Source organism: Bombina bombina, chromosome 6, assembly GCF_027579735.1.
Source record: "Bombina bombina isolate aBomBom1 chromosome 6, aBomBom1.pri, whole genome shotgun sequence".
NCBI classification, from domain to species: domain Eukaryota; kingdom Metazoa; phylum Chordata; class Amphibia; order Anura; family Bombinatoridae; genus Bombina; species Bombina bombina.
Genome location: NC_069504.1, coordinates 587,725,493 through 587,738,774, shown reverse-complemented (window position 1 = coordinate 587,738,774; position 13,282 = coordinate 587,725,493). Strand labels below are relative to the sequence as shown.

Below are 13,282 nucleotides of genomic sequence, written 5' to 3'. Positions count from 1 at the left end.
TGATACACCCAGTTCCAACGGCGGAACAAGGAATGGGATTTTACTCAAATCTGTTTGTAGTTCCCAAAAAAGAGGGAACTTTCAGACCAATTCTGGATTTAAAGATCCTAAACAAATTTCTCAGAGTACCATCGTTCAAAATGGAAACCATTCGAACGATTCTACCCACAATCCAGGAAGGTAAATTTATGACTACCGTGGATCTAAAGGATGCGTATCTACATATTCCTATCCACAAAAAACATCATCAGTTCCTAAGGTTCGCCTTTCTGGACAAACATTACCAGTTTGTGGCCCTCCCATTCGGGTTAGCCACTGCTCCAAGGATTTTCACAAAGGTACTCGGATCCCTTCTAGCGGTTCTAAGACCAAGGGGCATTGCAGTAGTACCGTACTTGGACGACATTCTAATACAAGCGTCGTCTCTTTCAAAGGCAAAGGCTCACACAGACATCGTTCTGGCCTTTCTCAGATCTCACGGATGGAAGGTGAACATAGAAAAAAGTTCCCTGTCTCCGTCGACAAGAGTTCCCTTCTTGGGAACAATAATAGATTCTTTAGAAATGAGGATTTTCCTGACAGAAGTCAGAAAGTCAAAACTTCTAAACGCTTGTCAAGTTCTTCATTCTATTCCTCGTCCTTCCGTAGGTCAGTGCATGGAAGTAGTAGGGTTGATGGTTGCAGCAATGGACATAGTTCCTTTTGCGCGAATTCATCTAAGACCATTACAACTGTGCATGCTGAAACAGTGGAATGGGGACTATACAGACTTGTCTCCAGTGATTCAAGTAGATCAGAAGACCAGAGACTCACTCCGTTGGTGGCTAACCCTGGACCACCTGTCCCAGGGAATGAGCTTCCGCAGACCAGAGTGGGTCATCGTCACGACCGATGCCAGTCTAATAGGCTGGGGCGCGGTCTGGGAATCCCTGAAAGCTCAGGGACTATGGTCTCGGGAAGAGTCTCTTCTCCCGATAAACATTCTGGAACTGAGAGCGATATTCAATGCTCTCAGGGCTTGGCCTCAACTAGCAAAGGCCAGATTCATAAGATTCCAATCAGACAACATGACGACTGTTGCTTATATCAATCATCAGGGGGGAACAAGGAGTTCCCTGGCGATGAAAGAAGTGACCAAAATAATAAAATGGGCGGAGGATCACTCCTGCCACCTATCTGCGATCCACATCCCAGGTGTGGAAAACTGGGAGGCGGATTATCTGAGTCGTCAAACATTCCATCCGGGGGAGTGGGAACTCCACCCGGAGATCTTTGCCCAGTTGACTCAATTATGGGGCATTCCAGATATGGATCTGATGGCGTCTCGTCAGAACTTCAAGGTTCCTTGCTACGGGTCCAGATCCAGGGATCCCAAGGCGACTCTAGTGGATGCACTAGTAGCGCCTTGGACCTTCAACCTAGCCTATGTGTTTCCACCATTTCCTCTCATTCCCAGGCTGGTAGCCAGGATCAAGCAGGAGAGGGCCTCTGTGATCTTGATAGCTCCTGCGTGGCCACGCAGGACTTGGTATGCAGACCTGGTGAATATGTCATTGGTTCCACCATGGAAGCTACCTTTGAGACAGGATCTTCTTGTACAGGGTCCATTCGAACATCCAAATCTGGTCTCCCTCCAGCTGACGGCTTGGAAATTGAACGCTTGATTCTATCAAAGCGTGGGTTTTCAGATTCTGTGATACTCTAGTTCAAGCCAGAAAACCGGTAACTAGAAAAATTTACCATAAAATATGGAAAAGATATATCTGCTGGTGTGAATCCAAGGGATTCTTATGGAATAAGATCAAAATCCCTAAGATCCTTTCCTTTCTACAAGAGGGTTTGGATAAAGGATTATCAGCGAGTTCTCTAAAGGGACAGATTTCTGCTTTATCTGTCTTATTACACAAACGACTGGCAGCTGTGCCAGATGTTCAAGCATTTGTTCAGGCTCTGGTTAGGATCAAGCCTGTTTACAGACCTTTGACTCCTCCCTGGAGTTTAAATCTAGTTCTTTCAGTTCTTCAAGGGGTTCCGTTTGAACCTCTACATTCCATAGATATTAAGTTGTTATCTTGGAAAGTTCTGTTTTTGGTTGCTATTTCTTCTGCTAGAAGAGTTTCTGAGTTATCTGCTCTGCAGTGTTCTCCGCCCTATCTGGTGTTCCATGCAGATAAGGTTGTTTTGCGTACTAAGCCTGGTTTTCTTCCAAAGGTTGTTTCTAACAAAAATATTAACCAGGAGATAGTTGTACCTTCTTTGTGTCCGAATCCAGTTTCAAAGAAGGAGCGTTTGTTACACAATTTAGACGTAGTCCGTGCTCTAAAATTCTATTTAGAAGCTACAAAAGAGTTCAGACAAACTTCTTCTCTGTTTGTCGTCTATTCTGGTAAAAGGAGAGGTCAAAAAGCGACTTCTACCTCTCTTTCCTTTTGGCTTAAAAGCATCATCCGATTGGCTTACGAGACTGCCGGACGGCAGCCTCCTGAAAGAATCACAGCTCACTCCACTAGGGCTGTGGCTGCCACATGGGCCTTCAAGAACGATCAGATATGTAAGGCAGCGACTTGGTCTTCACTGCACACTTTTGCCAAATTTTACAAATTTGATACTTTTGCTTCTTCAGAGGCTATTTTTGGGAGAAAGGTTTTGCAAGCCGTGGTGCCTTCTGTTTAGGTAACCTGATTTGCTCCCTCCCTTCATCCGTGTCCTAAAGCTTTGGTATTGGTTCCCACAAGTAAGGATGACGCCGTGGACCGGACACACCAATGTTGGAGAAAACAGAATTTATGCTTACCTGATAAATTACTTTCTCCAACGGTGTGTCCGGTCCACGGCCCGCCCTGGTTTTTTAATCAGGTTTGATGAATTATTTTCTCTAACTACAGTCACCACGGCACCCTATAGTTTCTCCTGTTTTTTCCTCCTGTCCGTCGGTCGAATGACTGGGGTGGGCGGAGCCTAGGAGGGACTGTATGGACGGCTTTGCTGGGACTCTTTGCCATTTCCTGTTGGGGAGGAGATATTCCCACAAGTAAGGATGACGCCGTGGACCGGACACACCGTTGGAGAAAGTAATTTATCAGGTAAGCATAAATTCTGTTTTCTGATTTTCTTTTTTCCAAAACCATTTAAAGGGGCATTGTAGGAAAAAGTTTTATTGATTGCTAATAAAAGCAAAAAATAAATTCCAACAATATTTTTACATGGAAAAGGGTTAAGTTAAAGGGATTTAAATTAAAAGTTGATGGGAATGCATATTTATGCATAGAGGAAATGTCTATAATTTTGAAAAAACCTTTTGAAATACTGTGTATGTGTGACTTTTCTTTCTTATGTATTCCATCCCTTGCTTTTTCAAAGCTATGCTAGACGTAATGAATAAAACTGACTTTACAGAAGATAAATGGAATAAAAAATGTAATGCAGAAATTGTGCCTATTTTTTAGTGATACTGTGAGAACATGGTATTTTTGCAAACTTGTGATTATAATGTTTTTATACATGCAAATAAGCATTTACATATTTTATTTAATTGATAGTTGTCTATAATTTGTACAGGTATAAATTCACAAATCCAGAATTCCAAAATCCATAATTATTTATTCTAAAAAATGTTTAACTTTTTTTTTAAATTGTGCCCCTAATTGACATTTTTTTTATATATTTTAGGATATTATGGAGATGGTCTGAATGCAATTATAGTATTTGCTGTTTGTTTTATGCCTGACAGCAGTCAGCCTAATTATCGATATCTAATGGACAATATTTTCAAGTAAGTATTTAGAGATATGCATATAGTTTCTAAGCAAAGAGTGAGACAAAACAAATATTAAAGAATCCTAGAGGTTCCTACATTATAGATTGTTTGAAAATTGGTGTTATTTTGTTTTCCTCCTCTGTCCCTCTTTTGGATAAAACCAAAGGCAATGCTCCATTTAGTGATCACTATTATCCCTTTTAGTGCGCATTCCTGTAAATAGAATATCTACCTGTCTAGGAACAGAAAGTTGTAATAGAGAGGCTTAGACTGTTCCCTATCAACCATGTTAGGGACAGCATCAGGCACAGGGAAAACCTAAGGGAGAGTAATAACAGTCCTAAAAACTGAATTTAAACGACTACTAGGTTTATCAGAAGTTTTAGGATCTTTAACCCCTAAAGTGACTTAGTCCTCTTTTTAAAAGAAAATTAATATGTTCAACTTTAAACATAAAAAGGAAATATCATGTTCCACTTCAGATGAGGAATTCTCATCCCCAGAGGAAACTTCACCATCTGAAGATACAACCGTATTCCTTGCATCAGGGCACATAGCACTTGTAGAAGGTAAAATCTGAACTGACCTTTTACGCTTATTTGAAGGCACGAAAGCAGCCAATTCCTCAGAGACTGCAGCCTTGATGAAAGATTTCATGGCAGGAGGAACCACTTGAGCATTAACCTGTAATAAACAAAGAGTAGGTGCATTAGTACCCAAAGAAACAGCATTAGATTGGTCTGTATGCATTAACAAATCTAAACAGGAGTCAAGAGGGCACTTCAGCTTTTTTACAATAAGCACACCTAATACTGGTAGAAAGGTGTTCAGGACACAGTTTCTTGGGTAAATTAAGGGACAGAATCCTGCTGCTCCATTATAGCATATAAAAAGCAATGCAATAAACACTATAAAACTCCTTACAAATACTCTTGAGGAAAGGAAACCATTTACCCCCACATAAGTAGCCTTTACAGCCGAACTGAAAAGAACTGGAGAAAAAAACATTACTTCCTAACATGCGTCAAACAACTGGCTGGTTAAATGGAAATGTGCATTCCAAAATCCTGATGCACGCATAACCGAGCAAAAGTGTGCTAACCTGACGTGCTTACATCAATGTGCGGGAAAACTAGAGAGACATGCTTAAACCCGGCGCGCCAAAAACTAAGGGCTCAAAAAAAAAAATGCTGCCCACAAAAGCAAGGGAAATAGTGAAAGATCTGTCCCAGGGCCATATATATAAAAATATACACACAAGTTGAGCTTGGGGCGCTGTATAACCATCCCAAGGGTGCTGCAGTAATGGCACATAAGGATAGCAGGTTCCGGCATAAACTTTATATGAAGGAGGCGGCGTCCTCGTCATAACTTCCAAAGAAATGCTACGAACCACATATGCCTCCGCACTTGAAGAAACAAAGTAGCCGGTTCTTCCATAAAAGTAAAACAAAGTTTAATGTAACAAGATTAAAATCAGAAATCATTACAAACTTGAAAGTTCCAGCGTGACAAGTACAAGCTGTTTGCAGGTAAACTGAGGCTTTGTGGCAGACTCGTTTCGTGCGGCTGCGCACTTGTTCACCACTGCCCATATAAAAATGTATATAAACATTTTAAATCAAGACGTGCCCATAACATAGCTAAATGAGTGTCTATATGTTACTATTGTGTTGTTGTTTTTTTCTTTAATCAGTTAATTTCCATCAGGATATAGAGAGACCCTGAGCCCCACCCTTTGCTTCTAATACAGCTGAAATAAGGACTTGTTGCACTTCTTTGCCCTGCTTTGTCCTTTGCCTCCTCCTTGTGGCCAGGGAATAAATAGCTTACATGTGGTGATCTCGTGGACCCCATCCTGAAATAAATGTATTGGGTATACATTTTGTTTTCGCATGATTTTTTTTAAAGGTCCATTGTTCTGAATATCCACGTGTCAGACTTTGGCACACCAACTATTTCAAGCAGCAGCTCATATTTGGCTTCGGTAAAAGTCTTTAGTGCATCCATAGGATATTCCTAGAAGTCTTATTGAAATTTCATGCTGAACTTTAGCAAGAATTTTTACATTGAACACAGTTTTTCTTTTGGATATTACCTTAGCCATCCAAGTAGCTAAATGTAGGTGCTGTACTGTTTTTTGTTCCCTTTGGTCTGTGAAGTAAAGATAAAGTAATCCTGCAGACATTTTCTGTATTTTTGTCTAAGGTTCTTTCTTAGTTTGTCTCTTAAAGGGACATTGTACACTAGATTTTTCTTCGCATAAATGTTTTGAAGATGATCCATTTATATAGCCCTTCTGGGAGTGTTTTTGTAAAAATGTATAGTTTTGCTAATTTTTAAATAACATTGTGTTGATTTTTTTCTTTAACAGGAAGATTCCACAACTGCATTCATTACTTTTGGAATTTCAGGACCTGGCCACCAGGAGCAGGCAAAGACACCCCAGCAAAAGGCTTAAATACCTCCCCCACTTCCCTCATCCCCCAGTCATTCTTTGCCTTTCGTCACAATATGTTGGCAGACAAGTGTCAGAAGATGAAGATAGTCTCTTATTGAGGGTAGTACTCTTCGAAATGGGACTGGAGTTTTAAGTAATTCTGTCAGCCTCTCAGTGAGAGCATGGATGAAGATTAGAGTCCGGAGATGCAGGGAGAGTCTTTCTGCGAAACCATTCCGACTCATATTAACTGCACTCAGCGTTGACGAGTTTCGCTGCCTTCCTTTATTCACTCAAGTCCATGTCAGAAGCAAGGCTACTATCTGTCACACTTGAAGGGCCGTGTTCCTGTTCCATGGCGTAGATTCCGGTAAGTTAATTTTATTTAAATATGTGAATGTAATGTTAACGAAAGAAGTCGGGGTCCCAATGGGGCTCCTTTATCTTATGGAATCAAGGGTTAATATCTCCTGAGGGGGGTTATTGAACAGCGTGGACTTTTTTCATGTTTATGTGATTCTGTCTGCTATTGTGTAGTGATGCTCGGGCTCATGGCTATTCAGAATATAACGGCCTTATCATCAGTTTGCGCGGTTCTATTAGACTGGCCCGCCTTTTTTTTGCTTACACGGTGCACCTAGTGATCGGGTATGGTCACGTTGTGTTTCCATTTCCGTACTCTGACCAAGTGGCGACGGAGAGAGTCTGTTCATTAGTTGTCTGGTTCACAGGAGTTGGTGAGTGCCCCAGCCATTGGGGGTGTAAGTTGCCGTTTAGTGTTTAACCATAATTGCAATCTCCAAGTTATGGAGGATTTTGATTTTTTAGAGATGGATATCTCCGATTCGGAGTATACGCCTTGTGAAGAGTATGAAATGGCCCGGGTTATCCATACCCATCAGTTATGTTCCGATTGCCATTCTTGAGTACTCTTCCCCGAATCAGGAAGCTTAGAGTGCGTTTAGCCATCCGCTCTCAAAGATTCCATGTCCTGTGAGGCGGGTGCCCCAGAACCTTCTTTTGCTAAGCAAGCAGGTGTCCCTATGGCCGTTACTCCTCCGGAAGGTGGCTTGTTTCCTCCAGAGGTTTCCTCCACGGTTCCGCATGGCCATATCTATGGCGCTGTCACATTTATATCTCCCAAGAGAAGTATTTTTAAGATACTGTCTGTGTTCTGTTAACTAGGTTCCGTTGATAGTGAGATCGCCTGATTCAGTTCGGCCTTCTGGGAAGTGATGGCCTCTGAGGCACCCTCGGGCCGGGGTCCTCCATCGATCCGGTGGGGAATCATTTTGACTTCCGTTATAGACTGGCACGTCTTTATGTCATAATAAAGCATGTTTTGGCGGTGTTGGAGGATCCCAGTCCTAGTGGGTCGAGGGATCCTCGGTCTTCTGTGCCGGATGGCAAATTGGGTTAGAAGTTCTGAGCTTGGGAGAGTGGGGCCTCTGTTCGGCTGGTCCTGTTAGTGAGTCCATTCTCCTTGGGCGTTCACCTACGGTGCTGCCTTCTTTTTATTTGATCCAGTTAGGATGTGTTCGATTTGTTTTTAGAAAGTCATGTCTGTTATAATTTCTGTTTTGGGAAAGTTTCTTCTTTGGAACTGATACTTGCGATTTTGTGGTCGCGTGGGCACTTCCCCGGAAGTTGCACATTACTATTTAAAGACATAGTTATGTTTATAAATGTTATCGATCCCTTCGGAGGCTTCGATTTTTCAAGGACGGTTCCGGAGTGTTCTTGTACCAGGCGGGTACTGGTCGGGCGCTAGCTGCTGTTCTTTATAGTTCATGTCACCAACGTGGTGCTGGTGTGCTGGTTATCCTGACGGTGCTGGGTTGTTCACTTTTGTCCTATTGTTGAGGGGGTTCCGGGCTCAGATCCTGCTAAGGCTTCATCGTAGGTTCTGGAGGTCTTTTGGCCTCGAAACCGAAGTTCTCCATTCCCTTATGTTTTGGAGGTTTGGATGGCCTCTGGACGTCTCTGGTACCAGATTGGATGGCAATTTTCGTTTTCACTCTTGGTATCTTCTGGATGTCTGTTTCTTGTGGCCTAGTCGCAGTACCTCTCGTAGGTTGCTGGGGCTGCTTTTTTCCCTTCTTGGGTGGTTGGGTCATCTGTGTCTGGAGGTTCTAGTATGTCCTTATTCCTTCCTTTTCAGTATCTCGCACGCTCTCATAATGGGAGCACCGGGTTTTGGGTTATTCCCATTTTCTTCTCGGGCATTTTCCCCTGGTCAGCTTGTCTGCCACGAGTTGTGAGGCTCCCATTGTTATTCCTTGTGCTGTACAGGGATTTCCGGGAGGCTGATCCTGTAAGGATCTTTGGAGATTATGTTGTCTTGTTTGGAGCCTGTCCCTTGTAATCCCTGTGGTCTTTAGACTCTGGGGTGTTGCCCTTCAACCCTCTTGGAGATCTATCTCTTTAAGGGCTTGCAAGCAGAGGGTTCTGGGTTCTGACCCACCTTGTGCTGGTTGCCATCTTCTTAGGCCAGTTAAGATGTCTTTATAGGCTCTTTGGTCTGAGTCTATTGCGAGTGGCTAACGTCCAAGGACATTGGGATGTGGGATGCACTGCCCAGGGTGCACTCCTCTGTATGAGGCATCTTGATGGTTCATCAGGGGTGTTGGTATATACCAGAGTTATAATACAATTAATTTATTATTCTTTAAAATAACCTCCAATTAAAATGTATATACGAAACAATTGAAATTAATATTTATTCCTAAAATCTTGAGATTAGTTAAATTTATAAACACATTGAAATATATTTATATAGACACTAGATTGTGAATCAATTATGCATGCTTATTCCGTTATAACAGATCATAAAAAAAATGCCTTTAAAATTAACCTCACTATGGATCACTTTAAAATATCTCAATAAAATACCAGAATCTTCTATAATTAACCAATAACTCTAATTCAATGCCCAATATGGATTACAAACTTACTCTGCTTAATTTACAACAATCAGAGATTTAAATACGATAACCAATTTATATGAGATTCCACAATAATAAGCTTGACTTAGAGATATGAAATACAAAAGCCCTTTATCTAGCAAATAAGATTACTTAGCAGTAATGTGATTAGCTCTAAACTGCACAGGACTATGAATATAAAATTAAAATACAAATTTATGCTCTTTAAATACCAGCTGCAATCTTAATGTAGCAACAATTAATGTATTTGCTTTAAAATATTAAATCATAGTCACTGCCATACTTTACCACATAAGCCAATTAAATGTTTCAGCTCTTTCAGATAGATCCGGTTCACCTCATATGAAGAATGGTATTACAATATGGAAAAGAAAAGTGGGCCCAGATTTTAGCTTATAGAGACTGTTTCCAACGGGCCAGCAAGGTTATCAGTCAAAATTTTAGCAAGCAAATAACTATTTTCTCCTATGCATGAGCTTTTAAGTGAAAGTAACCCGCATTTGTTTTGTAATCATTGGTGAATGTTTGGATACACCCCATGGAAGCTTGTCTCTGTGATTGGCCCTCGGGTCTGAACATCTCTTGCTTTACTGGGATCATACCAGTTTTAGTCCACTAGGGGGCAGCAGACAACTAGAAATGCACTTTCATTATTAACACTGCTAACAGCTTACAAACACCTAGATTACGAATTTTGCGTTAGGCATAAAAAGCAGCGTTGGCCGGCCCTATCGTTGCTTTTTAACGCCCGCTGGTATTACGAGTCTTGCAGGTACAGGTGTACCGCTCACTTTTTTGGCTAGACTTGGAAATACCGCAAATCCACTTACGTAAATTGTGTATCCTATTTTTTCAATGGGACTTGCATAGCGCCGGTATTACGAGTCTGCCAAAAAGTGAGCGGTAGACTCTCTCCTGTCAAGACTGTTACCGCATTTTAAAGTCAGTAGTTAAGAGTTTTACACTACAAAGCCGTAGCATAAAACTCTTAACTAAAGTGCTAAAAAGTACACTAACACCCATAAACTACCTATTAACCCCTAAACCGAGGCCCTCCCGCATTGCAAACACTATAATAAAATTTTTAACCCCTAATCTGCCGAACCGGACATCGCCGCCACTATAATAAATATATTAACCCCTAAACCGCCGCACTCCCGCCTCACAAACATTAGTTAAATATTATTAACCCCTAATCTGCCGCCCCAACGTCGCCGCCACTACTATACTAAAGTTATTAACCCCTAAACCTAAGTCTAACCCTAACCCCCCTAACTTAAATATAATTAAAAGAAATCTAAATAAAAATTACTATCATTAACTAAATTATTCCTATTTAAAACTAAATACTTACCTGTAAAATAAACCCTAAAATAGCTACAATATAACTAATAGTTACATTCTATCTAGCTTAGGGTTTATTTTTATTTTACAGGCAAGTTTGTATTTATTTTAACTAGGTAGAATAGTTACTAAATAGTTATTAACTATTTAATAATTACCTAGCTAAAATAAAGACAAATTGACCTGTAAAATAAAACCTAACCTAAGTTACACTAACACTACACTATAATTAAATTATTTCCCTAAATTAAATACAATTAAATTATCTAAAGTACAAAAACCCCCCACTAAATTACAGAAAAAAAACAAATTACAAGATTTTTAAACTTATTACACCTAATCTAATCCCCCTAACAAAATAAAAAAGCCCCCCCAAAATAAAAAATCCCTACCCTAAACTAAATTACAAATAGCCCTTAAAAGGGCCTTTTGCGGGCATTGCCCTAAAGTAATCAGCTCTTTTACCTGAAAAAAATTTTACAAATCCCCCCCCTAACATTAAAACCCACCACCCACACAACCAACCCTACTCTAAAACTCACCCAATACCCCCTTAAGAAAAACACTAACCCCTTAAAGATCACCTTACCGGGAGAAGTCTTCATCCAAGCCGGCAGAAGTGGTCATCCATCCGGCGCGGATGGATGACCGTCATTTAAAGGAATGAAGGTTCCTTTAAATTACGTCATCCAAGATGGCGTCCCTTCAATTCCAATTGGCTGATAGAATTCTGTCAGCCAATCGGAATTAAGGTAGAAAAAATCCTATTGGCTGATACAATCAGCCAATAGGATTGAAGTTCAATCCTATTGGCTGATCCAATCAGCCAATAGGATTGAGCTAGCATTCTATTGGCTGTTCCAATCAGCCAATAGAATGCCAGCTCAATCCTATTGGCTGATTGCATTTTTCTACCTTAATTCCGATTGGCTGATAGAATTCTATTAGCCAATCGGAATTGAAGGGACTCCATCGGATGAAGAGGATGCTCCGCGTCGGATGTTTTCAAGATGGACCCGCTCCGCACCGGATGGATGAAGATAGAAGATGCCGCCTGGATAAAGACTTCTGCCCGTCTGGAGGACCACTTTGCCCGGCTTGGATGAAGACTTCTCCCGGCTTCGTTGAGGACTTCGGCCCGGTTGGATGAAGACTTCTCCCGGTAAGGTGATCTTCAAGGGGTTAGTGTTAGGTTTTTTTAAGGGGGTATTGGGTGGGTTTTAGAGTAGGGTTGGCTGTGTGGGTGGTGGGTTTTAATGATGGGGGATTTGTAATTTTTTTTACAGGTAAAAGAGCTGATTACTTTGGGACAATGCCCCACAAAAGGCCCTTTTAAGGGCTATTTGTAATTTAGTGTAGGGTAGGGCTTTTTTTTATTTTGGAGGGGCTTTTTTATTTAGTTAGGGGGATTAGATTAGGTGTAATTAGTTTAAAAATCTTGTAATTTGTTTATTATTTTCTGTAATTTAGTGTTGTTTTTTGTACTTTAGATAATTTAATTTAATTGTATTTCATTTAGGGAAAAAATTTAATTATAGTGTAGTGTTAGGTAATATTGTAACTTAGGTTAGGTTTTATTTTACAGGTCAATTTGTCTTTATTTTAGCTAGGTAGTTTATTAAATAGTTAATAACTATTTAGTAACTATTCTACCTAGTTAAAATAAATACAAACTTGCCTATAAAATAAAAATAAACCTTAAGCTAGATAGAATGTAAGTATTAGTTATTTAATTTAGTTTTAAATAGGAATAATTTAGTTATTGATATGAATTTTATTTAGATTTATTTAAATTATATTTAATTTAGGGGGTTTAGGGTTATACTTAGGTTTAGGGGTTAATAAATTTAGAATAGTGGTGACGACGTTGGGGCAGCAGATTAGGGGTTAATACATATAATGTAGGTGTTGGCGATATTGGGGGCAGCAGATTAGGGGTTAATAAGTATAATGTAGGTGTCGGCGATGTCGGGGGCAGCAGATTAGGGGTTAATAAGTGCAAAATTAAGGGTGCTTAGACTTGGGGTTCATGTTAGGGTGTTAGGTGTAGACATAACTTTTGTTTCCCCATAGGAATCAATGGGGCTGCGTTAGGAGCTAAACGCTGCTTTTTTGCAGGTGTTAGACTTTTTTTCAGCCGGCTCTCCCCGTTGATTCCTATGGGGAAATCGTGCACGAGCACGTTACACCAGCTCACCGCTAACGTAAGCAGCACTGGTATTGGAGTGAGATGTGGAGCAACATTTTCCTCAACGCTCACTTTTTGTCTGTTAATGCCGGGTTTGTAAAAACCCATAATACCAGCACTGTCTGTAAGTGAGCGATGAGCATAAACTGCTCGTTAGCACCGCATAGCCTCTAACGCAAAACTGGTAATCTAGCTGTATATCTTTTAATTGTATATTTAATGTACTCACTATTTCCTGATATTAATAAACTTAACTGGTTAACATACATGTCCCATCTGATATAATTTGGTATGTATCTATAGAGACTAAACATGAGCATATCTCTAGTAATATTTTAAAATGCATTTAAAACTCACATTTTCCATGAAAGGATTTAAAAGGATCACAATACCTTCAGCATGGATCTAACTAATATCTCAGTTATCATCTTAATAGAACATACATACCTTGAGATTAGCAATCAGTTGTAATTTCATATTTATATTTATATTGGATTATTTTCCCATATCAATATCAATATAAATATTTCATATCTGTATATCTCTTGCTGAGTGTATAAAAACATATGATATAATTTACAGCCCCAATTACATATGCACTTATTAGA

The 13,282-nt window shown here is 40.1% G+C and overlaps 1 protein-coding gene across 4 annotated transcripts in view; it reads left to right on the top strand.

Annotated features, from left to right (window-relative positions):
- The window catches only part of BNIP2 (BCL2 interacting protein 2), a 369,692-nt gene that overhangs the window by 203,773 nt on the left and 152,637 nt on the right, over nucleotides 1-13,282 (top strand). For all 4 annotated transcript variants that reach the window (XM_053717569.1, XM_053717570.1, XM_053717567.1 and 1 more), the window contains exon 6: nucleotides 3,670-3,772. In XM_053717569.1, the coding sequence (XP_053573544.1) occupies nucleotides 3,670-3,772 (103 nt within the window). The remainder of the gene's footprint in view (nucleotides 1-3,669; nucleotides 3,773-13,282) is intronic.